The 27,581-nt window shown below is 44.1% G+C and overlaps 1 protein-coding gene across 1 annotated transcript in view; it reads left to right on the top strand.

The window, feature by feature from the left end:
* Positions 1-1,371: 1,371 nt before the first annotated feature.
* LOC144784282 (ectonucleotide pyrophosphatase/phosphodiesterase family member 7-like) overlaps positions 1,372-27,581 on the top strand; it is a 178,006-nt gene continuing 151,796 nt past the window's right edge. Inside the window, exon 1 of the mRNA XM_078662964.1 lies at positions 1,372-1,715. Within this exon, the coding sequence (XP_078519090.1) occupies positions 1,436-1,715 (280 nt within the window). The 5' untranslated portion in view covers positions 1,372-1,435. The remainder of the gene's footprint in view (positions 1,716-27,581) is intronic.

Here is a 27,581-nt window from a genome sequence, read left to right on the forward strand (position 1 = left end):
ATAAAAAGGACTCACAGGGTTCCCGACCGGGAGCTGTGGAAATGTCACAGTGGCGAGGCTTCGTCATCTCTGTACCAGTATGAGTAACTAGTCTTGACAAATTTTACACAGAAACACAAACCGGGCAGATAGTGTAACCCCTGCAGGGTCTGCGAAGTGAAGTGGTATATATATAAGAATAACAAGCCTATAACAGAAATTGTGGTAATTATATGGCCAACAATACATTCTACACTACTCACGTATCCAGAGTCCCGCCGTTATGTCTTGATATTGGATGTTACTAGCTAGAAATGCCATAATAAGGTGTGTAATGACATTGTGTGTCTCATATTAGAAATACCATGATAATGAGTGTAATGCTTATAAGATCCCATGCACGTCATCAACAGTTAAAAAGAAACAGACCAGGCACAATAGTTGCATATATCTCCAACTATTGCACATTCATTGTAGATACTTCATTTTGGTTGTCTCTTTCTGATGAAAAACATATACCTAAAAGAAACCTTTGTTTATGCTATTTATTTTCTCATATAGGCTCTTTAATTTATTCACTTGGGACACACTGTCACTTGATAAACTGTGTATATAAATGTCTTATATATTTTGTATCAATAACGTGTATTATCTATGCATGTATAAAACCAAGGAAATACCATAACAAACTGACCAAGTGTGTATGAAGTTCCTTTATTTGACATCCTCTGTACCACCCACATTGCCATTGAGCATAGATACTTATTACAAGTGATCTTTATATTTGCCCACCGGAGCCGCTATTGTTTCATCTCTTCTGTGAGTCTCTTCTGTTAGAACCCTCCCTTCAACAACTCGGGGGTTGGTGGTCTGGAGCGTAAGAAAAGAGGCCTGCAAACCCTGAGGTAGGTAAATCCTGTCCACATGACGATAAAAACACACAACACAAGGACTATGATGAAGAAAACTAGGACCCAGACAGGGCACAAGTCGTAAAAAAAGAAGTGGGGGGACGCTGTCACCGGGAGTGACGTCACGAAAGGAAGTGACATCGCGAAAGGAAGTGACATCGCGAAAGGTGCCGAGCTCTTCGTCCCAGAGAGGCCAAAGAGTGAAGTCCAGCTGTTTGGCAAGGGAACTGCGTCCCCCCGGTAAAATAAGTGGGAGGACGCCGTCCACCCGCGTAGTACCCCGACTCGAGCCCTGGACCCAGAGTAATGAAGACTACCAGAAAGTATATTTTGTCAATAATTTCTATTTGTAAAAAAAAATAGGAAATAAAGAAAAACCGTCTAAAAATCGAAATGTTTGCATTAAATATCACTTATCAGTTAGACGCGGTCCATCACAGTGAGATCCATGCACAAGACCGTGGAGGCGTTCCTCTTTTGAGCTTTGCACTGAGTAATGGATAGAGTGATAAGATAGTGGCAAGGAGTGGAAGAAAAGGGTTGGGATGGAATCCAGACTCTCCTCACAGCCCGAGGCATTCACCATGAGGATCCAGAGCGCCATGCTCCTCCTGCTTCCCTTCCTGGCGACAGGCGCGTGCGCCCCCATCAGCCCCAGCGCAGGCAAGTTGCTGGTCGTCTCATTCGATGGGTTCCGCTGGGACTACGACCAGGACGTGGACACCCCCAACTTGGACCGCCTAACAAAGGAAGGGGTGAAGGCCAAGTACATCACCCCACCCTTTGTGACAATGACATCGCCCTCCCACTTCACAACCATTACTGGTAAGTGATCATTAGAGACATATAGGAGGTGTTTATCGACTTTTTATTACTAAATCAAGTTGTTAATTCAGAAATGAAACATCCATAATGTGGACAGTTGGAAACTTTTAATCGTATATTAAATATTAAGTTCCCAAGAGTGCCACAGGTGTTCAATCCGTAGTGAAGGGAGAAGCTGAAAGCCCGAGAGACTTCATTTTTTTTAACATAGGCTGTAGAAGCCACAACGTGGAGCTCCAGGCCATGAGGGTGCCTCGAGGCTTAATGTTGCAAAGAAAAACTCTTTCAGAGAACAGTATTTATTTATTTATTTATGCGATTTTCTATGAACTTTACCCGAAGGTGTCAGAGCGCTTCATATAAGCACCAGTTGAGAAACATAAGGACTTAGGATTACATGCGTTACAAAAAGTATACACACGGAAAAAAATTGCAAATGTACAAGATGTAAAGTCACACAAGGAGGCGATACACGTTGATGATATACTCTAAGATGGTTAAAGATGTATTACATAAAGGAGATGGTATTGAGATCAGGGGCATAACACAGGCTCTCCCGCCAGGGTGTCCCTCTTTCAGCCAAATATGGGTGTCTCAGGGGCCCCAATCCACATATGCACATTCTAAGTTCCCGAAAAGGGGGAGGTTGAGTGATTTTGGAAGGGGACCCATGAAATTCACTGCAAGCTGCAGGTTTTTTAAAGTGAGCAACATTTTACGGTGGGCGGTCCCATTAAAGGTAGGGGAGACATTTTGCTTGTCTGGAGGGCGAAGATCAATTCAAAGAGGGTGACAGCCTCCACATGAGGGTGAGGATAAAAAGTGTGCTATACTGAAAATCAGGGACGCCGAATCCATCATAGATTGGGAAGGTCAATGTATAGAACAAAAAAACAACAACACAACGAGCTAGGCCTGGAGTGACTTGGTCCTAGCATTTAGCGAACACTTGGTATGATTCTGAGCAACTAGCTTTGTTGATCTTCATTTCCAACTAGTCATGTATTTGAAGCAGTGACACCTGAGGGATAGGCTTGCTGCGTAAAAAAAGTGCATTTCTATTACCTTATGAATATCTCTAGTATCTGAGGCCTAAACCTGCAAGTTTTAAGTAGAGTGAGAGATAGCTCTGCTGTACAGTCTCAAAGCCAATATGTTCTCCAATCCAAAGCCAAATATGAGGTGTTACCTGAGGCATGGCAATTCCCTTTAATGCCTCAACCTGTATGATTAGTGAAACCTGAGAGATAGCTCTGCTTTCTGAAAGCTGACCTGTGTAATCTACAGAAGTTTTCTGCTCTTTGAGCCCTGAGGGTGTGAATTATTAGACACCCAATTATGTCTCTGTTATGCAACCCCCGAGTCTGTAAATTCGGTGCCCCTTGCGAGTAAGCTCTGATGTCTCAAGCGGGACTCTCTTGGTCTGTGTAACTTGAGAGATAGCTCTGCCGTCTAGTGCTAAGCTTTTACATTATGTGTTACTTATTAGACAGCTGCCTATGAGGCCTGAGCCTGTGTGTGTCTCCATGTGGGAGTGGGAATTATATTCTGCCTCAAACGCAGACCGTAGCTATTGTGAAGTGTGAATGTTATGCTTTTATAATGAGTGCCCCATTTGCGCGTGTGTGTATTCTAAGCTTTTGTTATGTGTGTGCCTTATACTCTTCTTATAATTGTATCGTCTACTTTTGTCATGAGGGTGTAGCCTGTGGTTGTTTGTGTGTATCCTTTTCTTTTGTCGTGTTTTCTGTTTTGTCATTGTCGAATGTTTTCCACGTTGTATGGTAAAAGCTTTTATAGCGTAAAATGACTCCATCGGTTTGTTTAATATGGGTGGACTATGCTATTACCGCGTATCCTACTTATGCTTTTAGCATGTGCATGTATCGTGTGTATTCTACATTTCTTTGTGTGGATTCTGTGTCTCTGTCGACTTACATTGTAGTTAGTTGCACTTGTACTATTTGTCATAGCTCTGGGTAGGGTATCTGCCATGTGACCATGATGTATCCAGGAGAATTCCAGCGAAGAGTGGCACAGAGCCACCCATAGGAATAGATTTTGTTCAGCCAGCCACGCCGAGTGTGTGTCTATTCTTCTATGGTGTGTGCATGATCTGGTTTTGCCATGACTGCTTGCTATGTGTTCATTATTTGAGTCTGTATATGTTTGCAGCATATGTTTTTTCCCCTAGTGTTCGGCTATACTTTGCTCTGCCGTTGTCTTATGGTTTAGTTATGTGTATATCCTTCAATTTTATGGAATGTGCAATGTAAGCTTTTCTTTTGTGCAGATCCAATTTTTTTATCGTGTATATTTTAAGATATGTCGTGTGTGTCCTTTCTTTGCCATATGCCTTTTACGTTTTTGTTGTGCAGTGTACATACTTTTGCCGTGTGTGCATCTCAGATTTTGGTTTTGAATAGAACTCATGATTTTGCCATGTGTTTCTTTTACCTGTGGCTTTGTCATGTATAAAGCTTAAGGTTTAACATTGTCTTTAAGCTTTCGTTTTGGACTAGTGTGTATCATGTGCTATTGCTGCGTGCCTTTTCTTATGCTTTTTTCTAGTGTCATTCTTACGTTATTTGTTATTTGCGAATCCTATTATATATTGTTGTAGTCTGAGTGTGCTGTGGTTTAGTTATGCGTCTGTTGTACTGTTTGTAGGCCTGTCTTATTGGCTGTGTTTCTATTTGATGACTCTGTCCTCGGCGTCTCCTATAATATTATTGCACATTTTCACCCTATGTGCATCTTGCCAAAGTTTTTGTTTGATTCACATTGTCCTATACTATTTTGCTTTGCATATCATATGATACACATGACATACACTGAATCCTTTTTCTGTTCTACCTATATACTTTGCCTTTGTCATTTCAGTGTCTTTTGTGTAGTAAACGTTTCTGTTGTGTGTTAGTATAGTTTTCAGCGATTAACTTGTTTTTATATACGTCTATCTTGTCCACTCATAGCACTATAAATAAGAGCTGATACTTTACCAAATTCAATAAGATTCAATGTTTTGACCCTTAAAGGACGAAGAACTGAGTTAGACCCTTCTGCAAGTGCAGACTTGTATCAGCAAGACACACACAAATGTCAATAATGTGCATTTGCCTGTTTGTGTAAATATCCGTGTTTTTGTCATGTGTGCCACAGAGACCATTTCTGGTGGGCCTTTCCTTAATTGGATATTACCTAGCTCAGATTGCGCATTTAATACCTTCATGGCAGGTCAGTGTTTCATAAAAAATGAATGACTAGATGGGACAAACTACTTCACTGTCGTACATTATAAGGATATTGCACGTCACCAAGGATTTCTTTGACCACATAGAGGAGCAAGACTGAAGGCTGGGTTCCTTTATAAGATCATGGTTCTCCACATAACAGGCAATAACCATACAATGTATACCAGAGGGTAATTTGTTCCTTATAATACATGGACACACCATAACCCTTCCCACAAACCACTTAAACCCTGGATGTCGGGCTCTTTCATATGAAAGAGATAGATTTTTATAAACGTAAAGACTATCATTAGAATCTCTACTACAAAATTAAACACACCAAAAACAATTAGATATTTGTTTCAAAAAGATATATGAATCTGTTAAATACAAGGCAGTGTTACGAAAAATTGTGTAACTCAGAATGTATGGAAACATGTAGAAATATTCCATCTTCCTTCAGTTACTTAGAATGTGGAAAAAATAAACATGTTGCCATAAATCTTTCCTTTCTGCCTATGACTGTGGAAAAGCCACATTTCATTTTTTAGGTCTCGCCTACGACGAACGCGCTGAAAGCGCGTTCTCGCAAGCGAGAACTATAGCCGTCGTCTCAGCAGTCTGAGACCGACGAAGGGATACAAGACCTGGCCGCGCGCAGCGTTTTTCCATAGGATAACGTTGTGCGCGCGGCCAGGTCTTGTCTCCACGGCATGGCACGGCAGACAGGATCGCGTCGCGCGCCTTTCTGGAATGCAGGGGAGTCTGCAGAGAGGTGCGCGATGCTGATAAAAGCTTCGCTGAGCGGCCCCCTCCTTCCTGTTGCTGGAGCAGCTATGTTTTTTTTTTGTTTTTTTTTTTGATCCATTTCACGGCGAAGCGCTGACGTCCTATGCTGTTTTTTTTGTTGCACATGGCATTTCAATGAATAGCATTTTGCACAGTGTGCCACAATACACCACCTATTGACACCATTAACGTGTGATATTCAGCACAACACCTACGAGTGGCAAACATGTCAGTTTAATAGTGAGTACAGCGCCGAATATTGTAATATTGAACCCACAATTAAGGCGAGGGTCTAGTGGCAGCGCACTTATCAGTGTTATATTAAATACAGTAAACACGCCACACCTAACGTATGTTTGCACTGTCGCTTCTTTTATCCGTGTTACCCGTATGCAGCTCGCGGACAATCTCAGAACATATTGGCAGGCGGAAGAGGCGCCGATATTTCTGACAACACCTGAGGCGCGCGGCCGAAAACGGTCTGGGCAACCCTTGGAAGACTCGCGCACGCTCTAGACGCACTTGACACCCACGGCCGCAAGGCCCTGACCTGATAGCAATAAAAAACGTGAGCAATCATCGCGCTCAAGAGCAGTCAGTTTACAAGCCCGGGCACACGGCAGCTCATTAGTGACACGCATAATGACACCGCCTGACAGAGAGACACTCACAAATACCCAGAGGCGCTGAATGCGCAGACACATCGCTGCAGCTCTGACCTTCCCAGACAGGTTGCTGCACGACCACACCCACTATCATACACACACGTAAGCCAAACAATAGCTGCCTTGTGGTTAGTGAATGTTACAGAAGCGGGGTAAGTGAGGGCATACTCTTCAATACTCACGGAAAGCTAGGCATCAGAACTACACTACCAGGCTACAGCACGTGTGAATTCACACACATGCATGCCAGCACACGCACACACACACACATATATATACAACCTCATGTACATGCTAATGTGCTCATAGATACACACACACGCACTCAGGCGCACCACTCACATTTTACGTACACACATAGGCACACTGGCATTAGAATTTTCTGGCCCAGTCACAGATACAGATAAAATTAGCAGGCCAACTCAGGCACACACATGTACATGAGCACATACACGCACATGCAGGTAAACACACAAATCAGCACATGTGCGTTCGCACACACATGCACACAAGGACACCACACACACGTATATGCAGGCACATGCACACATTGGCATCAGAATTGCATGCTTGCACCATTCATGCTGGTCAAATTAACAGTCCACCACACAAGCAGACTCATGTAGATGAGCACATACACCCACAAGTGCACTTACACAGAGATGCTGCAAGCTTATGCCCACATACCACCACACATGCACACACACAGCATGCATGCAAACACACGAATTCGTTCATGCACACATATACACGCAGATGTCTTTGGAAAAATGGTTGAGGAATGATGTCTTAATGCAAATGGAAGTCTGAGATCAACTTAAGCAGACATAATGGAGAGCGCTGAGCCTTGGCACTCAGACCAATTAAACCGTTGCATCACACCGTTGTGATTGGTCAGCGGAGCCTGGCAGTGCTTCTTGGTTCAGCCGAGTCCAACGAGGAAGAAATGCAGGACCCGGCTATAAGGTAAGTGGTTTTATTTATTTATTTTACATCCCCCTCCCCTGCCCTACCACCCCACCCCCGACCTGTGCCAACCGCCAAAGTGAATATAAGTAAAAATACGTGGTCTAAATGTCTTTACTGTGTTTCAATAAAATACTTGAACATGTAAGTGTTAAAATACAATTCTAATCCACAAGTTGAAGGAGACACAATAGGGTGCAAATATATATGGCTGTTTGCAGCAACAACGTTTCTCGCCACATCCTAAAAAAAGCATTTGCAATGCAATAGGTCTTGCATGCAAATTCACTCACGCACACAGGCACAAGGCCACACACACACATCTTTGTTGATATGCACACGAATTTCCAATAACTGTTCTGCATTTATTTGCAGCTATAAACATAGGGTTAACTAAATGACGTATAAATGTAGCAGAAATTGTGTTCCAAGCAGCCCCTAATGAGCATGGGGATGCGAAGTAAGAAAAAGTCTTCAAATTAAAAATCCATCTATAGAAAGCAGTAAATAAAAAAATGTGTGAAACTTCACAATTATTCTGTGCTGTTTTCGTGAAGTAGTACCACATTGCAAAGACTTCTGGTCTAAGTAGGGTGGGGAATCAAGTGCACCCAGTCTTAGGAGGTTGAGCCCACCCAGATGCACAGTTATTCGGGGTGTAGGACCCTTGGATAAAGCATGCCACATAGTTAATTGAGTGAAAGTACTTTAAAAAAAACTCTCCATGGTTTCAAGCAGGACCTCACAAGGACCCGTCATAATATAATCAGTCCATTATATATTAACTTACTCTTCTGAGTAGATGACATGTTTGTAGTTGTTCATGTTAATTGGTCTCAATGTGCGCTCTGTGAGGAGAAAATCCCACTTGAGGCTTGTTGTTCAGTGCACTTCCTCAGTGCGTGACACCACGACTTTCTCTTGAGGAGTGTGCAATGGAATAGCATTGGCACCCGCACTATGGAAGGACCTTCACAGATAACAAGAAACACCTTTGGCACAAGCCCTGGGGAAAGAAAAAAGCCTCTTTTCCTATGCTTTTCCTTTTCCTAACCGGTTTATTTTGTATTCACCCCTAGAGCAGGTTCATTGCTCTCCATAGCTTGACAGCAATGTATATCTCAGCTGCGATGCGACTCCTTGCTTAACTAGTTTTAGAAGGTCCAATGAGGAGAATTTTCCAGACGCACGCTAGAAGGTTCCAGAATATTTGCAAAAAACACAGTTAGATAAGTTCACGGAAACCTGTAGTCAGAGCTAGTAAATGATTCACAGTGTTGGCTTATGCCTGCCTTCTGCTGAGCATGCAGTAGGCATAGGTGACTATTTTTTTAGGTCTGGTGTAAAGGTAGCTTTAGATGCCTGCTGGAGCTCACCTAATGAACATTACCACTTACTGTCCCTCCAGGGGCCTTTGGTGTGCAGAGCAGACGGTGATACCGCTCTGGCACAGGTAGGTAGCCGCAGTTCATCAGTGCCATGTTTACTCACCTTTAATTCCAGGCGTGCAATGCCCATTGGACTAAAAGTGCTTCAGCCCCTGTACCCTGTTTACGCTTCCTCCCCAGTCGTGTGCCTTCAGCTCGGGCTGCTGCAGCTTCCAGGGCACATACAGTTCTTCAGCTGATGTGTGATGACCCATGCCAGGAGAAATGTCCCAATGACAGCCTCTTACAAAGATTGTTGGCAGTCCATCCAAAGGCCGAAGTGTATAGATAAACGTGTGGGAGCAGTGATCGTGAATGCTATGGGGGCAAGTCCAGGCAGTTTGAGGGTTGGCCAGAGATATGGCTAAAAGCAACAACACTTTTAACACCTATGTTTTTGGCCTTACGCCTTCAGATAAACATATATAGAAACTATAACACACACGCCGTAGTTGAAAAATAAAAGCAAGTTACTGTAATCGGTCGGAAATGCCTTCGTATATGTTCTGAAAGTGCAGTTGGTTAATGCACTCACTGCTAGTGTCTCTGTGGGTAATCAGTCATATAAAGCTCCCAAGAGATGTCATGCTACCTGGTCATGCGGACATCTGGGCACCTCATACCGAAACCCCCTCCTCGCATCACTCACATGGAATAATACATAACAGAGGTCAGAGCAGGACAAAAAACCTCCTTAAAGTGAAATCCAGATGGATTTTTTTTAAAAAAGGAACTACCTATCTGAAGAGGCCACAGAAGATCATTTAAACTGACCCCCCCGTAACCTTTTAGAGGCTCTTCACCCTACGATCACTCTGCTTAGCTTGATACCAGATGATGGTGGTGCCCCCTGGATCAAGGCCCCCACACATTATTCAGGCGCTGGCATGGTGCCAACTACACTAGAACACTTTGAGAGTGGACTTTAAAACTTTACTAGTGTTTAAAACGTGAAAACAAGCCCCAGCCATCACCCAGAAGCAGCAAGATTGTCTATATAAACAATTTAAATATTTTGTCTAAGTTACCCATTTAGTCAATTCGGGCGGTGTCTGCGGCGCATCACTGCTTCTTAAAAGCAAAACATTGTTTACAATCTACGTCTTGTAAACAAGCTTGTATCTCCTCCTTAGGAAGAGAAACGCCTGAAAAAGTCCAGATAAAGACACCTGGGCGTAAAGGGAGAAGTGGGGGTGCTTGGGGGTGATAACCCTAACCAGGCACTTTCTACCAATATCATCTCCACAAATAACTGTCAAACTCTGTGGTTCTTACACATTTTCAGACAGGTAAATGTGCACATCTGCAACCCAGACGTGGGTTCCATGCTCTCCGTGCCACTGGAATCAAACTAGCCTGTCTGATGAGGGGTGATACTGCAAAACCGGTCCCAGGATGCCTGTTTCTGGTCCAGGGAGGACCTGGCCTGGCAGTTTGGGCTGGACTGTTCCTATGGCAAGCAGGGTCAAGACTGATTTGCATATGGCTGAATTTAAACTGGAATGGCATGGTGAGCAAAAAAATGATGGATTTAGGCCCAGATCTCAGTACTGGGGTGAATGTTTAACATTGTTCAACATTTTGTCCATCAATTGTTCTTTTTGCATCTGCAACCGAAAGCAACGATGGGCCAAATCTTTCGATAATGAGTCTCTGGACGATGTACATAGAGCCTGGCGGATTGGCATATTTAAAAAAAAAAGTCCTTAGCTTCTTAGCCACAGGAAATGTATCACTTTGTAATTTTGGAGACTATTAAGATTGTTTGTATGTTGATTGTATTAATGTAATCATGTTTAGTTTTTTGTAACTCACAATTTTAACGAATGAACTGTTTAAATGTACTTCTATGATTGTCTCAAAAAGCAATCGAATAAAGTCTCTTTTGATTTGATTAGTTTTGATTTGAGTCTCAGTAAAAAATGAGGTCTCTTCGTATCGCGGAAAGCTCACAGTGATACAAAGTTGCCTACCTAAAGGCTTTCCTTGTTTTTAGTACACTGCAGCAGCTGAAACCCTGGCAGAGTCCACTGACTGCAGAACAAATGCTCTGCAGTCCTGGAAGCCAAGGTCATGCATTATCAGTTAAGGAGTGGTATTTGGGCATTTAAGAAGTGATATTAGGGCATTATCTTCATTTGTGACCAATGAGCTGTTCATTATCGTTGGTTAAATGATTACTCAGCAGAAGCACCCGCATGCTTAAAAGGGTTTAAAGGGGCAAGTGAAATAAGCTAACATAACTTATGATAGTTGAGCTTTGATGATAAAATGCCTGTTGCCAGCACCCAGGATGAAAGGGCACGTAGCATAATTACAGCCGCAGTTTAAACAGAGGCGGCTGGCAGGGCCGTTTCTGCCATTAGGCAGGACTAGGCGGCCGCCTAGGGCGGCAAAAGGTGGGGGGCGGCAAAAAAACATGCAGGCAGCAGCAGCACCTATAAGGGGAGTGCAAGCGCACCTGCTTTAGAAGGAGTGGCAGCGTTTCAGCCGTACCTGCGCCATCGCCGAGTCAGTCGGTTTAAATGTTCAGAGACATTTTCATTCACTTCGTCAGAACCGTAAAACATTCATAAAGGAGCTTTAAACGATACACAGTCTATATTATAGACTGTGTATCGTAGCGCTTTGATTGCTGTAGCTAGAAGTGTCAGGGGAAGAAGAGAGAGAAAATATGCTGGGAAGGGTTCCTTGCAGGGGTCTAGCTTGAACTTCTCTGGAGGAGGATTCATGCTTCCAGCCAAAGTGTGTGCTTTAATAGCTGAACCTCCATTCTGCTTTGTAATATTTGTTAATAACCCCATGGTAGGTTTGGTGTGGAATGGGATTCAAATATTGAATATGACAAATGACAGGAGGACCACCACGGCTGCATACATTTGTTATTGAACGGAAGCGCCCCCTTGCCAATCACAGTTTTACTGCTCTTTGCAACCGCCACCTGAAACACTCCATCAGCAAGTGTCAGAGTCTGGCCACCCTTCAGAGACCACAACATGCAGTTGTGTGGCCACTGGAATACAGGAAGTGCTCATTACTAAACTGGCAGAAGCCTGACACCGGTATGCTATTGTTGTCCGTTTTTTAAAGGAAATAATTTAAATAAATGTCTGGCTGCCTATGAGGTCATTTGGATCACCACTACATTTAATGGAAAACCATGTCACATCCACATTTTGGTATTGCATCACTATAAAATGCTGTTATTGTAGCCTTCAGATTTTAGCTATGTTCACAATGTGATATGCAGACCTGGGGATGGAACTTGGACTTTGGCTGCGACAAATCATTTCATGTATTTGGGTTGCTGACAGCAATGAAACAGGAGTCAGCATAGTGTGTTTATACTGAGCAAGCTGCTTCCAACAGCTTGCCATTCGCTGCTCGGGGTAGTTTGACAGGCCAACTGATGCATTTTAGAAGCTTCGGTGTTTTGCCGATGAGTGGTTTCTGCTGAACTGTCCGCAAGTGGGTCCTGTGGCTCCGCTAATGGCAGCCATTAGTCGTGATGGTTTGAAGCATCTACCCTATTGCACAGATGTTCATTAGCGGAGTCCTTCCTGTTCAATACAGGCTGACTGGAAGAGATGATAAAGGCTGCAAGCATCACTTGTTTAAATTACATGTACCTTCCTCCTGCAGTGTGTGTAGTGCTTTTTTCGATCTACTGGAGGGTGGCTTCTAGCCCAAGGGAATTTCTGGATCATCTTTATGAGCGGTGCAAGGCTTTGATGGATTACTTCATGACCTGTGCAAGTCTTTGAAGAAATCTTAGATGACACCAGCACAATGGCACCTTGTTCTGAAACTATGTGGTCAGACCAAGTTCCTATTCATTTGGTCAATTCATGTACCAACTCCATTTTGGTTCAAAATGGAAACACAGGAACTTTATTCATCGGTAAGGGCAAGTCAAATTCTATAAAATTGCAGCCACGAACAGACCGAAATATTCGAAATTGAAGAGAACTTGTGCCCCCCCCGTATACTCCTGTGTAACAGTTTTCTACCATATATGCCTGGGAGAAATCATCATGCAGTTCTCTTTCCTCGATGTTCCTTATGCTGTCTAAATGCAAAATATTGTTTAGTGGCAGGTTAGGCTTCTCAGCATCTATGGATACAGAATTGATTTACATTGGTTTGCCATGTTATCTAAGATGTCCTGATTGCAAGAACGGTAATATATATGTTCTCTCTTAAATGGAGGGACTCCAGAGGGGCCTTTCAGATAAACTGTTTTAGTCTGTCTCCGTGTTTCTCTGCTGACCTGCATTGTTTAAAGTTACCTTATTAACAACAAGTCTCCTTGATAGCTGTAGATGTGAGTGGGCTCTTTTGTTTGCACCAGTATTCCTGCTTGACAGTAGTGGCTCATGATAGGAGTGCCACGTGGCAGTGGGGCGGGGTGGGGGAGGAGCTGGGTGGGGGGTAGTAAACTACGGAATATGGCCCAATGGAGGTAAGTAAACAAATAAATAAATGAAACTAATTTTGTTGCACGCACTGCATCACATTTGGCAATGCAGCGCGCGCAATTAAATTTGTTTTATTTATTTATTTGTTTACTTCCCTTCGGTCGGCCGTATGCCGTAGTTTACTACCCCCCACCCTGCTCCTCCCGACCCCAGCCCCGCCCGCAGCATTCTCACCACGAGCCGCTACTGCTGCTTGATGAGTATTATAGAGACACTGCCAAGAGAAAGTCTTGCATTCAAGTGCTTGTATCCATGGAGGGTGCAGGGCCAGAATGTCGTAGTCAGAATACAATCTGACATAAATATCTTTTGCTAAAATATCTCCCAATTGGAGTTAGTAAGAGAAATTCTTAATTCAATAGACGGATATTTAGGACAATCTACTTATGTCAGACTATATTTCTGACTTTGATCTTATGGCATAACCTCCATGGTGGTAGATAACATGTGGAGGTGTGCACACTCTATATTTCTTCCTCTCCCTCTTGGTCACTCTCTCAACCTCCTTTTTGCTCTGTGAGGGTGTGTTCATGTCTGGTCTATCACACATCTCTTGTACGTAGTGCTTAATTTGAGCAGGTGGTTTCCGGTGCTAAGCACCGATACCTAAATGTCATCACCGGCACCTATTATAGTCTGCCACATGGTAGCACTGGTGGTCTAATTTGGAGATGAGCACAAACACAGTGGTTTATTAATCCAATATACATTAAAAATGACTACATCTACCACCTAAGCCATTCTTCTAACACTGGTGGCTTGGAATATTCTGGATTGTCACTCTGTTGGGGTGTGATGATTACTAGTTGTGTTTGTACTGTCATTGGCAACACTCGCAAGGGGCAATGGGTGCTGCAAGCTGCAGTGGCCTCCTGGCGAGGGGCCTGGCTCTTATGATTCGACGTTCTACCAGAGCTGGGAAGGGTTCGCTCTGGCTGGTGCGTCTACAATGATGCTGAGAGAGGAAATGTATGTAGTAGCGTCTGTGGCCTATACAGTGTTCTCCAGGTACATGGAATAATTCTTCTAGCACGGATGACGGGGGCGAGAGAGATCGTAGTAAAAGGGAGGGGGAGGCATTTTTCAATTCTCGCCTAGTGCGGCAAAACACCTAGAAACGGCCCTGGCGGCTGGTATGTAAGGAGGGTGGTGGGGAGGGGGGTAAAAAAAAAAGTAAAAAAATATGTAACCAAAAAATGATTCCACTTACCTCCCTGGCACTGTTCTCATGCAGCATGAAAGAAGCGGCAGGATTGGAGGAACCGGCCTCCTTCTGCGCTCCAGCGCCCTATGCCCTATGCTGTCTCTAACCCAGCTGTCTAAAACCGCTGTATGTTAGCGGTTTAAAATTAGCATGTCTGGCTGGCCGCTGCAAGACGGCCGGCCACAAAGACATGTGTACTTTAAACTTAAAGGGCCCTGCCCATCACCATCACTGCATTTTGCTGCTGCCTAACTGGCACTAACAGACAGCAGCAGATATCAGGAAGCCCTGCCGCCTGTCCTGATGCTCGGGATGGGGTTTTGAAAAAGAAAATGGTAGTAGATTAACTTTATTGGCATTTTTTTTCTTTCTCTGGGGCAACTTTTTAGTGAGGCGACGCTCCTCCGCCTTAATGGAGGAGCCGCCCCTGAGTTTAAACAAGAAAAAAGGGAACTGACTTTTCCTTCACCTAGATAACTTTTCTGAAAAGAAAAAGTGAGCACAGAAAGGAGCTATTTATTGCAACATGTTATCTTTTTTCCATTATTTCGAAAAACTTTTTTCGCAAAAACTCACCAACTGCTGTTTGATGTGTTTAATTTCAAATGACGTATTCTGCCTTTTGTCTGCAGCAAACTCGAAAAAGCAAGACACCAAGGATTTAAATGATTTATGTGAAGAAAGATGGTATGACTGTATTATAAGGAATGTAATATGCCCTGCCATACATTATATGGATTTTGCTAGTCACCTTGTAGTTCCATAACCTTATAAAGGAACTCGGCCCTCCGCCTTATTCCTCTACATAGTCATAGAGCTCCTCGGTGGCTTAGAATATTCTTCTAATGTATTTTATCCCATATATTAATAATAATGATATTATCACACTTTTTACAGAGAGTTTCACTCCACACTTCAGACGTATGTAAGGACCATAAATACCAAATGTTCCTATTACTGATGTAATTATACTCAGTTTACTGACTTCAGAAGAATGAAAGTCTGAGCAGCGCTTTCTTGAATTCAGACTCATGAGCTGTAGATCAGCACATGATTGAGTGGCAAACATTTTGCTCATTGAACCTCTCTACTGACTTTGGAAGTGTTGAGTTGGGAAATAAGCTATTTTCTGCATGAGAGTGTGCGCCTTTGTCTTCTGGTCCCAGAGCAAGCTTCTGTTTCCTTATGATTTACACTCTATGCACATACATGGGCGCTCAGTCCCTTGTGAAACGCCATGTGACCCAGAGTGATGCTCTATGGTCTAGAGGTGCACAACAAGTGTGCTCTCCTTTTCTGAGCGTGACTACTGTCAATTCACTGGACTTCTAAGGACTCCCAGTTCAGGCGTCAACAGATTATAGGGCATCAACAGATTATAGGACAGAACAGGCCTTTTTAGTAGATACCTGTAGGAGATAGTTGTCTACTGGCCTCTGCCATATCATAGAATTGGTCTGTCAGCCCCCTCAAAATAGATGCTGCACCCCATGGAGGAGGAGACTCCCAACTTCACTCCACCAACTTGCTGACACTGTCAGATAAAGCCTGTGACTGGACGACTTAGGAGGAATTTGCAAATGTCAGGAACTTCCTGAAGCTGGTCCCTGAGTAGACCTGTGGAATACATAAACTTTGGAGCATATTTATAAGGCCCCTGTGCCACTGTAGTATCATTTATTTTACACTTCGGTGGTACACAGTGCCGAGACATATTTAAAAGGCTACTCAAAGCCACCCTGCATGGCTTTACATGGCCTTGTAAATATGGCCTCCGTTCACACATTACTATACGTGAAAGGGGTGTTGCATGGGTGTTACTGTGAGTGTTCCCACACAACACTCATGGATTCTGCTGCATTACCACATTTACAAAGTTTTGTAAACCTGCAAATGTGTCAGATTGTAACGCCTCCCCAGGGGAGGCTTTAAAGTGGTGCAACGAGGAGATATACCTTTATTTCTCTTCGTTTTTTGCTCTTCCTATGTGCTGCATTCTGCATCACACGTGGAAGGAGGAAAATGCAATCAATGATTGTTTCAGTGGAGAAAGGTGTCTCTTCCTGCACTAAAACAATCATCTACAACACAGGGACACTTGCACCGTGGTGCAAGGGTGCCTGCGTTGGCGTTAGGCAGCCAATTGTGCACCAGCTAGATATGTCGCTAGTCGACTTTTCTGGGACGTCTCTCCTTTGGACTCTGTAAGTAAAGGTGTTCGGGCGATGCCCCTTGGTTTTTTTTACCCCCGAGTCTATAGACCAGGTGCTGCGGAGAACAATAAGTCACATTCTACTGATAACGCTTGGGCGGAGGACAAACTTATTACACCAATGTTTGCTAATGACTGGGTGACAAAGCCAAACAAGGATAGTGGCTTAGTCAATGTTGCAAGGCATATACCTGCAAATGATTTATTATTGTCAAATAGGTTCATGGCCCTAGCCGATAGTATAGATAATGAATGACTAGAGCCTGAACACGGAAACCTGACTCCCCCATGCCTAGGTAATGCAGAGGTTGCCACATCTGATGTCATGGTTGATACTGCTATAAATGTCCCATTACAACCAGGCAGAGGGCATATCCGGTTACTATCATGGAATATTGCGGGCCTACGGGCAAAACAGGATGATCCGATTTGGCTACAATTAGTGAAGGATCATGATATAATTGCCTTACAAGAAACTTGGACAAAAGATAAGGGCTTCTGGGTAGATGGTTACACTTCATTTTTTGTTGATGCCCAGAGCTCCACGGCTGGAAGGGATAGAGGGGGTCTGCTACTCCTTGTTTCAGTCAAAATAGCAGGGAATGTCAGAGAAATCCCCAGTTCCTCTCATTACTTTCAGCTGGTGGAAATTCGTTTGGCAGACAAGAATAAGATTGTGTTCATAAATTGTTATAATTCTATGCAGGGGGGGCACCCTAATTTTGTTTTAGAAGGTTTGTCTGCCTTTTTAATCAATTATATGTCAAAACAAACCACTTTTGTTCAGTTATTAATGATGGGTGATTTTAATGTTCATTTGTGTGAGTCTCACTGCCAGATTGTAGATGATACTGGTCCTGAACACACTTCGTTGCCTCATTTTGAACATAGCCTTAAGGGTGTGGCAATGGAAAATCTGCTATCTTCTAATGACTTATATGAACCAGGGTTTTCAGATCCAACAAACCGTGTGGTCACGTACAACGCAAGGGGCAGTGAATCGATTATCGATTACTTTTTTATGTCCCCGGGGCTCCTACGTTATGTAGTGTTTTATAATGCAATTGTAAGTGGGTTCAGTGACCATAACCCGGTGTTACTGGTTCTGGACACTCTCTCTGGTCTGTGTAAAGGGGAATTAAGGGCCACCACTACAAGGGATGTAAGAAGCAGTGACCAGGGAAGATGCCTTAAATGGTGTAAAGTTTGTCCAGAGGACTTTCATGGTCTGATTGTGCAACATATGGCAGTTGAAATCGAGAAATGCAGGGCTGAAGAGAGGAGGGAGGGGGAGGTTGTGAGTGCCTTTGAAGCTATTTGTGCCAGAGTAGAGAAAGAACTCAGAGCAAAACCAAGGAGGGGTCCTGCTCCCGTGTTTAGGTGGTTTGACCGCACTTGCTCGCAGGCACACTCGTCTTTGCTGAAAGCCCTTAAACAATCCCCTAGAGACAGGTCTCTGGTGGCACAGTTGAGAAGAGAATATGTCCTGGCGGTTAAATTTCGAAAAAAAGCCATCAAAGACGAAGCATGGGACTCTTTGATGGACGCTACAACTCTTAAACAAAGCTCCAAATTTTGGGCCATAATAAATAATCCTTTATTTGCTCATACCAATAACATGGATCTTGAAGTAAATATCCCTGAAGCAGACTGGATTAATCATTTTTCTAATATTTATGGCTCAAATGAAATAGTTGAGGTGTTTGCAATACCCTACTCCCCATCCTCTCCTACTAAGTTATACTTTAGCAAATCAGAAGTGGAGCTGGCAATTGTAGGCTCGGCCGCGAATAAAGCTCCGGGCCCTGATGGGGTACCCCTAGACCTCTATAAACTCAACCCTGAGTTGTGGGCTGAGATTTTAGCTAATGTTTTTAATTGTGTGCAGGAGGGGGGTTTGCCAAAAACCTGGGCATGTTCAATTATAGTACCCATTTTTAAAAAGGGCCAAAGAAGTGACCCCAAGTGTTTTCGACCAATTTCTCTATTGGATTCTTCTATGAAGATTTTGGGCAAAGTATTGCTAGCTAGAATTAACACTTGGTCCATAGATAATAATATTCTAGCAGATGCCCAGTACGGGTTCCGTGCAGGCAGAGGGACAGAGGACCAATGCTTAAATCTTCATTTGTTAATTTCTAAATACACTATTGCTAAAAAGGGGTCAATCTTTGTTGCTTTTATGGACCTGTCCACGGCCTTTGATTTGGTCAATAGAGCCCGGTTGTGGACAATGTTGTTAAAATTGGGTCTTGATCCTCCCCTTGTATATTTTTTGGCAGAAATACATAAGGATTTAAAAGCTTCCATCAGAATGGACCAAGAAGGTAACCGTTCAGCTTGGTTCAAATCGAGTAGGGGCGTGGGGCAGGGCTGCATTCTCGCTCCCATGCTGTTCACTCTTTATATAAATTCACTTGAGAAGACACTTTTAACTGCTACCTTGGACACTCCGCGTGCAGGGGATACTCGTATTCCGGTTCTCCTGTACGCGGATGACGCAGCTCTGATATCTCGGACCCCCATAGGTTTGCAAAGACTTTTAAATGCTTTTAATGATTTCATGTTTTCACTCGACTTAGTGATAAACAACTCTAAATCTCACGTCATGGCTTTTAGGGCTGTCAAAAATAATTCCAAACAGTTCTACTGCAATGGTGACGTGATCACTAACGTCAACATCTTTACCTACCTGGGTGTAATCTTTGACACCAAGGGGAGCTGGGCCTCCCAAATTATAGCTAAAACTAAAGCGGTGAGGAGCTCGACCAATGCTATTTTAAGTTTTTCCAGGAGACTGGGTGGGAAGCCAACTGGCGCTTTATTAAATTTGTACAGGGCGAAATCTGTGGCAATAGCCAGGTATGGCTCAGGTTTGTGGGGCTATGTAAATGGCGAATCTGTTCAAAGGGAAGAAAACAAGTTCCTGCGTTCCATTTTAGGGCTCGCCCAATCCACAGCCACGTTCTCAGTTCACCAGGAACTTGGTCTAGGGTATATTTCTGACACCCTTCAATTGGCTCCCATCTTGCTATGGATAAGGACCTGGACCAATAATAATCTAGGCCTGAATCACAAAATACTGGTGGACTGTTTAAAATTGGACAATTCGAAAAATATTGCTTGGCTATCATACATTCAAAAGTGTTCTTCGGACCTGGGACGTCCTGATATTTTTTCGGTCCCTCAAGGCCTGAAGAAATCTGATTTAGATTGGGTTAAGCTTAATTTTATCAAACTGAAACATGTGGAGAGGGAGGAACGCCAATTGATTAAATCCACGGTCAGAGCCCACTACCTGACCATCACCAGCCTTTCTATACAACCGTACCTTAACATTGTCAACATTCCTTTTCACAGGTGGCTTCTGGTTAAACTTCGGTTTAACCAGATTTATACGGTTCTCTGTGATAGTCAAGGCTGGTATAAGGAGGAGGACGCCCCTGTTTGTAATTACGACAACTTTTCAAAGCAAGATAACATGCACTTTATGCTGTTTTGTCATTTTTTTAATGAGCCCAGACAGAAATACTTGGTCCCATTACTGAAGGATAAAGCCTTCCATCAGGCAAAACCTGCCCTCCTGTATCTCCAATTATTGGACTCTGCTTTGGCTATGTTTAGCGTGGCCAATTATCTTGTTGCTGCTGTTAGGATCAGGAGGAGAAGACTTAAAATGTAACATAAGGGTTTTGCATGGTAGGTTAAAATGGAAAAAGTCTTTTGTATTTGAAAAAAATTCTTTGTTTCCTTTTAGCTGTATTTTTATATTGTGAATATATTAATTACTTCTGATGTTTTTTAATTGTTTTTAATATTGTGAATATGTAAATACTATTGATCTATTGATCTTGTCAACTTCTCATAAATGTGTATTGCCCCTTTTTTGTGATTGTAGAATGCTTTTATGATTTTTAACTAAATCGAATAAAGTGGTTTTTGACTTGACTTGACTTGACTTGCACCAGCGCAGAGGAAATTGCAGGGAAGCAAAGTATTGCTGTAAATACAATGCATCTCTGCACCTTCCTAATGACGCAGCTTGGTGCAGCAATATGGATTGCAGTGCCACGCTATGTCAATTTCTAGCAAATATGTTCCTTTGTCTGCAAAAATAGTTTAAAGGAGGAGCAGTAGCTACCAGTCAGTATGCCAAGATTTCTTTAATAAAATCACTGGGTTCCACACCAATGGTGACGAGAAACTCTTTTGTGATTTAAGGTTGTTGGAAGTTACTGTGAGCTCCCCTTTACCAGGTTCAGGAACAGACAACAGGATGCTCTGCATAACTGCCAGGAGGAGCTTGAGGGAAGGAGTTGGCTGACTGCTTGGGTTGAGTCCTGGAGATGCCTTTCATGAAGAAGAAGCTGGCTTAAAAAGGAGGTCTGTGAAGAGCTGAGACAAAAGGAGTGGAACACAGTCTGCTGCAATCTAGGGAAGGCTCTTCACTGGCAAGCCATGTGTTTAAAAAGAGACTAGCTTAATTAAACAAGAAAGGAACAAAAAATTAATTTAATTTTTTCAAGGACTCAAGTATGTTTCGTCACGGGTTAGTGGCACCTGGTAGGTGTGCTCATGAAGCCCTCACCCACCAACCTAGTTGGTGGCATGCTTCATCATCGGGCCCACCCAGTGACACCTAGCGTATCCCGGGTGTGCTTCGACGCCTGATTACAGCGGAGCAGGTATGTCGCTGTGTGTGCGGTGAAGATTGTTATGAATAGTGGGTTTAAAACGGCTTGGCGGGGATCCCAGTGCCCGGGGGCAAATTACACTTTAATAGCTGGGTCACCGTCAGCGGTTAAAAATAATAAGGCTATTGGATGTTAGAGGCGAGTTACGACCTCCCACATCCTGGAATATGTCAACATGTTTCAGCCAGTGCCTTATGATTAAGCTGGCTTTCTTCAGGACAGATAAAAACGTGTGTGTGGTTAAAACTAGTGGGTGTATATTTCAGACTATGTGTATACACGCCCTAAAGTGTTTTTCTATGTGTGAGTGGGGGATTCCCATCTCAAAAAACACCTGTACAATTAACATATAGGACAAGGACAAAACATACAGGGAGAAAATAGAGTCACTTGACTGTATAGTTTTATATACAGTTGATTGCCGACTTTATAGCGGTGTGGGTGCTGGCTATAAGCGGCTATGGTGTAATGGCATTGGTGGTACCATTAGAGTGGGGTTCGCACTGGATTTCGGAGGTGGGGTGGCTAAAACACGAAATGTACAGTTAGTGCATAGTGGTACAGATGAAAACATAAGAATTCATTCTTACGCTAGTTTTTCAATAGTGCTACTTCAAGGTTTGAGAAGTGGCAAGGGTTGACCCTGTGGGGTAAAAACAATGGTTTTGCCACTTAGTTAGAGAAAGAGAGAGAGACCTGTGGGAGAGAAACGCTTACCAGTGATGATGGTCGATCATGATACTCACAGAATTCTTGGTCAGAGCCTGCTGTGGACCTGTAGTGCCTCCTTCGCAGAACCGGTAAGTAATGGTCCTGATGGTGGAGGTTTTTATACTGTTTGTTAATTGCCTAATAGCGCTCACCTGCATAGTGGAAGAAAGGGTAGAGAGACTCGGTCTGTCTAGTCATCGCGCTCGCGTGCGCTTAGGAATGCATGGTGCAGCGGTGCGGCTTCGCGCATGTGCGGTGCACTGCGCTTTTACCGCGCATGCGCGGGGGAGAGCTGTCTCTGCGCATGTGCGCCTCAGGAAGCGCATATGCGCTATGTATTCGCGCATGCACGATCGGGATGAAACGAGCTATACTGCTTTTGCGCATATGATGGGAATGGCAAGTGGAAACCCATCATGTGAGGGTGGCATAAAGATGGAGTATTATCTGACTGGAATGGCATAAGGTTAGAGCCATGAGTGGAAGATGTTAGTGCCAGTTTTAAGATATGAGGTTCTCACTCCATTAGAACCAAATCACGAGGTCTGTAAATTGATGACACAGTCTGAGGGTCACGTGTATATCAAGGAGTTCCAGGGGATGGCATCATTGAGCCCATTGGTGGCTGTTGAAAGACGATATATCCATCGTTGTTCTTTGCCTAGGAGTTTTTTGTCGTTCTCAACAATGCTTTCGGGGATTTGCTCAATTACTGTCCAATTGAAGTCATTGGGTGTGTGGCAGTGGGTGATAAAGTGGTTAGTCAGTTTGCTCACGTTTTTCTTGCATCTTATGGTGCTTCGATGCTCAGTGATTCTGGTTTTGATCTTCCGTGTGGTCATCCCCACATAGCGGAGACCACACGTGCACGTCAGGAGGTATATTACATTCCTGGAGTTACAGTTAGTGTGATTGAGCTGTGTCCAGATTTTGTTAGGCTCAAGGTTCAGCGTTTTGGTGTGTGTGGTCAGATGACACACACTGCAGTCGTTGCAGGGGTAATGTCCAATAACTTTGGGCAGTCCCCAAGCGTTCAGAATGGTGTTCATGGGTTGTTTAGGCGGTGGTCTTGGTCGGGTGCTCACCAGTTGGTCCTTGAGGTTTTTGTTCCTCTTGTAGGCAAATCTTGGTGTGTCCCAATTCCTTTGTCCAGAGTTGATTATCCTCCAATGTTTTTTGATGATTTTAGTCACTTCGTTTGATGCCGTATTGTAGGTAGTGACGCAAGTGATTGGTTGTTCCTGGTTCTCCTTCACGTGGGTCTCTAGAAGGGCATCCCGGTTTTGATTTCTCGCCCTTTTCTGAGTTTTGCGGACGATGGTTTTGGGATAGCCACGGTTCTCTAGTTTGGTGGCTAGTTCGGCTGATTGTGATTTGTAGTCATTCACGTTGGTGCAGTTTCTCCGGATGCGTAGGAACTGTCCAAATGGTAGATTTTCCTTGAGGGGACGGGGGTGGAAGCTTGTGAAGTGGAGTAGAGCATTCCTTGCGGTTGGTTTGTAGTAAGTTGTTGTGATTAGAGTTCCATCTTTTGCTCTGATGTCTAGGTCCAAGAAGGGCAGTAGTTCGTTACTGGCTGTGCTAGTGAACTTCAAGTATTGATCTCTGGTGTTGAGCCAAATCATGAATCTGTCCAGGTCAGTCTGTGAGCCTCGCCAAATGACCAGGATATCATCAATGTATCTGTGCCATTTCAGGATGTGGTGGTTGAACGGATTATTGGACGCAGCAATGTGGGAGCATTCAAAGTGGTGTACATACAATCCTGCCACGCTGGGAGCAAAGACGCTGCCCATGGATGTCCCATTTGTTTGTAAATAGAAGTTGCCTTCATACTCGAAAAAGTTTTGTTTAAGGGCCAAGGTGGCACATGCCAGTATGAAGTCCCTGGGGGTATGGTAGGGCCAGGGTGATGCCATTAGGACATCGTGAAGTACTTTTAAAGTGGCGTCCTGGGGCAGGCTGGTGTATAGGCTCTCCACGTCTAACCCCACCAGAAGTTGGGTGTCGGGATCGAAGTCCATTTTGTCTATGACTTGTAACAGGTGTTTGGTATCCTTTATGTACGTTGGAGTTCTTTGCACCAACGGATTTAGGAAGAAATCACAGTATCGTGACAATGGTTCCAAAAGGGAGTTTATGCCTGACACGATGGGTCTGCCAGGGGGTGGGAGTTTGCCCTTATGTACCTTAGGTACTGTGTAGAAGTACGGTGTCTTCGTGTGTTCGGGACATAGATATTCGGCTTCCTGTTTGGAAATATGTTCCGCATCTGCTGCCCTCTTGACAAGTTCATGGATAGTTGTCCGTAGTTCGTTGGATGGATCCTGTTCCAATCTGCGATAGTTCCTATTATCGCTTAGGAGTCTCCGGCATTCGTTATCATAATCTGTCTTGTCCTGTAAGACAATGCCTCCCCCTTTGTCTGCAGGTTTAATGACAAGTGTGGGGTTGTTTTGTAGGCGCTGTATTGTTTGTCTGTCTTCCCAGGATAGGTTGTTAAAGTGGTTGGTTGGGTTCAGATGCTCAATGTCGTGGTACACAGCTTGTTCAAACGTTGTGATCTCAGGGGGAACGGTGGACGGAGGAGGGACAAATGTGGATTTGGTTCTAAGGCCGGTGACATTGGGGTTTTCTTGAGATTGTTCGTTCTCCGGGTTCGGTTTTTCAAAGAAAGACCTAAATTTGAGCTTTCTAAAGAACTGCGCCAATTCAACATGTAGTTGAAATTTGTCGAGTCTGGTGGTCGGCACAAAAGACAGTCCCTTCTCTAGGACTGATTGTTCTTTTTGGGATAGTGGGGTGCTGGATAGATGAAATACCAGCGATGGTTGGTTGGTGTGACTTAGGTTTTGCTCGGCCCTGGGGTTGCTTCCTTCGCCTTCTGGCGAGTGTTCGAGCTCACTGGGTTCTCTTCGCTGGCCCATTGGACCTGTGTTTGTTGTTGAAATGCTCTTCGTCGTCCCCGAGCTCTTCGGCCCTGTCCTAAAAAAGGAATGTGTGGGCCCTGGTTGCCTGCAAATAGGGGCATAGGTCCCGGGGGGTACATGGGAGGGAAGCCATAGTAGGGATTCGGCATTTGACCCAGGTTAGGTGGAAAGCCATAGAAATTGCTTTGTTGTCCTCCTTGCCAATTATTTGGCCAGTGTTGTCCTCTTCTTCCTCTTCCTCCTCTTCCTCGTTTTTGTGAGCCATTGCTTGAATTGCTGGAGATAGAGCTATCATCCCCAGAGGAGTTTGACATCTTGGTATTGTTGGTTTGTGGTGTGTAATCCTCTTCTGAGTAGGGGTACACTTTGGCGTAGTTAAATTTTTTCAAATCTTTGTCGAATTTTTTGATCTTTGCTTGAGTTAGGTATTCTTTATACTCATTGATATCCCTGTTTTGGTCATCCAATTTTTTCTTGAATGCTGTGATGGTGGCTTTAAAATGGCTTTCTGTGGTCTGGATTTCAATCATGATGCCGTCAGATAATCGTTTTGAGGTTTTTATGATCAGTATCATCCAGTCCCTGGTGCAGTGCCAGGCGATCTGGGCCCAGTCCTTCCTGAAGGTGGGGTCGTCGAGGAAGATTCTGGGTGCGTTGGTTACCTGAAGGCCCCTAGGAGCAGTGTTAGTTCTGAGATACTGGGCCAGGATGGTTCCATGCAGGATGGTCCGTATTCTGTTGCGTTTTCTCTCTGTTAAGGTTTCCCAGTCGGTGGTCTGTGCGATGGTGTTAGCGATGTTGAAATCCGCTTGGAGGGACGGGTCGGATAATATATCCGTCACGTCACTTTCAGAGAAGGTTAGGCCATGGTTTTCGGCCATGGTTGAGTATATACTCTCACAGCTGCGCGCTGCCAATATATACGTGTATCAAGAGAGAGAGAGAGGACCAGAAAGCTAGTCCATATCCCCCGGTTTATATATTGTAAATCAAAAAGAGACTAGCTTAATTAAACAAGAAAGGAACAAAAAATTAATTTAATTTTTTCAAGGACTCAAGTATGTTTCGTCACGGGTTAGTGGCACCTGGTAGGTGTGCTCATGAAGCCCTCACCCACCAACCTAGTTGGTGGCATGCTTCATCATCGGGCCCACCCAGTGACACCTAGCGTGTCCCGGGTGTGCTTCGACGCCTGATTACAGCGGAGCAGGTATGTCGCTGTGTGTGCGGTGAAGATTGTTATGAATAGTGGGTTTAAAACGGCTTGGCGGGGATCCCAGTGCCCGGGGGCAAATTACACTTTAATAGCTGGGTCACCGTCAGCGGTTAAAAATAATAAGGCTATTGGATGTTAGAGGCGAGTTACGACCTCCCACATCCTGGAATATGTCAACATGTTTCAGCCAGTGCCTTATGATTAGGCTGGCTTTCTTCAGGACAGATAAAAACGTGTGTGTGGTTAAAACTAGTGGGTGTATATTTCAGACTATGTGTATACACGCCCTAAAGTGTTTTTCTATGTGTGAGTGGGGGATTCCCATCTCAAAAAACACCTGTACAATTAACATATAGGACAAGGACAAAACATACAGGGAGAAAATAGAGTCACTTGACTGTATAGTTTTATATACAGTTGATTGCCGACTTTATAGCGGTGTGGGTGCTGGCTATAAGCGGCTATGGTGTAATGGCATTGGTGGTACCATTAGAGTGGGGTTCGCACTGGATTTCGGAGGTGGGGTGGCTAAAACACGAAATGTACAGTTAGTGCATAGTGGTACAGATGAAAACATAAGAATTCATTCTTACGCTAGTTTTTCAATAGTGCTACTTCAAGGTTTGAGAAGTGGCAAGGGTTGACCCTGTGGGGTAAAAACAATGGTTTTGCCACTTAGTTAGAGAAAGAGAGAGAGACCTGTGGGAGAGAAACGCTTACCAGTGATGATGGTCGATCATGATACTCACAGAATTCTTGGTCAGAGCCTGCTGTGGACCTGTAGTGCCTCCTTCGCAGAACCGGTAAGTAATGGTCCTGATGGTGGAGGTTTTTATACTGTTTGTTAATTGCCTTTTAGCGCTCACCTGCATAGTGGAAGAAAGGGTAGAGAGACTCGGTCTGTCTAGTCATCGCGCTCGCGTGCGCTTAGGAATGCATGGTGCAGCTTCGCGCATGTGCGGTGCACTGCGCTTTTACCGCGCATGCGCGGGGGAGAGCTGTCTCTGCGCATGTGCGCCTCAGGAAGCGCATATGCGCTATGTATTCGCGCATGCGCGATCGGGATGAAACGAGCTATACTGCTTTTGCGCATATGATGGGAATGGCAAGTGGAAACCCATCATGTGAGGGTGGCATAAAGATGGGGTATTATCTGACTGGAATGGCATAAGGTTAGAGCCATGAGTGGAAGATGTTAGTGCCAGTTTTAAGATATGAGGTTCTCACTCCATTAGAACCAAATCACGAGGTCTGTAAATTGATGACACAGTCTGAGGGTCACGTGTATATCAAGGAGTTCCAGGGGATGGCATCGTTGAGCCCATTGGTGGCTGTTGAAAG

Source organism: Lissotriton helveticus, chromosome 10 (genome assembly GCF_964261635.1).
Source record: "Lissotriton helveticus chromosome 10, aLisHel1.1, whole genome shotgun sequence".
Lineage (NCBI taxonomy): Eukaryota > Metazoa > Chordata > Amphibia > Caudata > Salamandridae > Lissotriton > Lissotriton helveticus.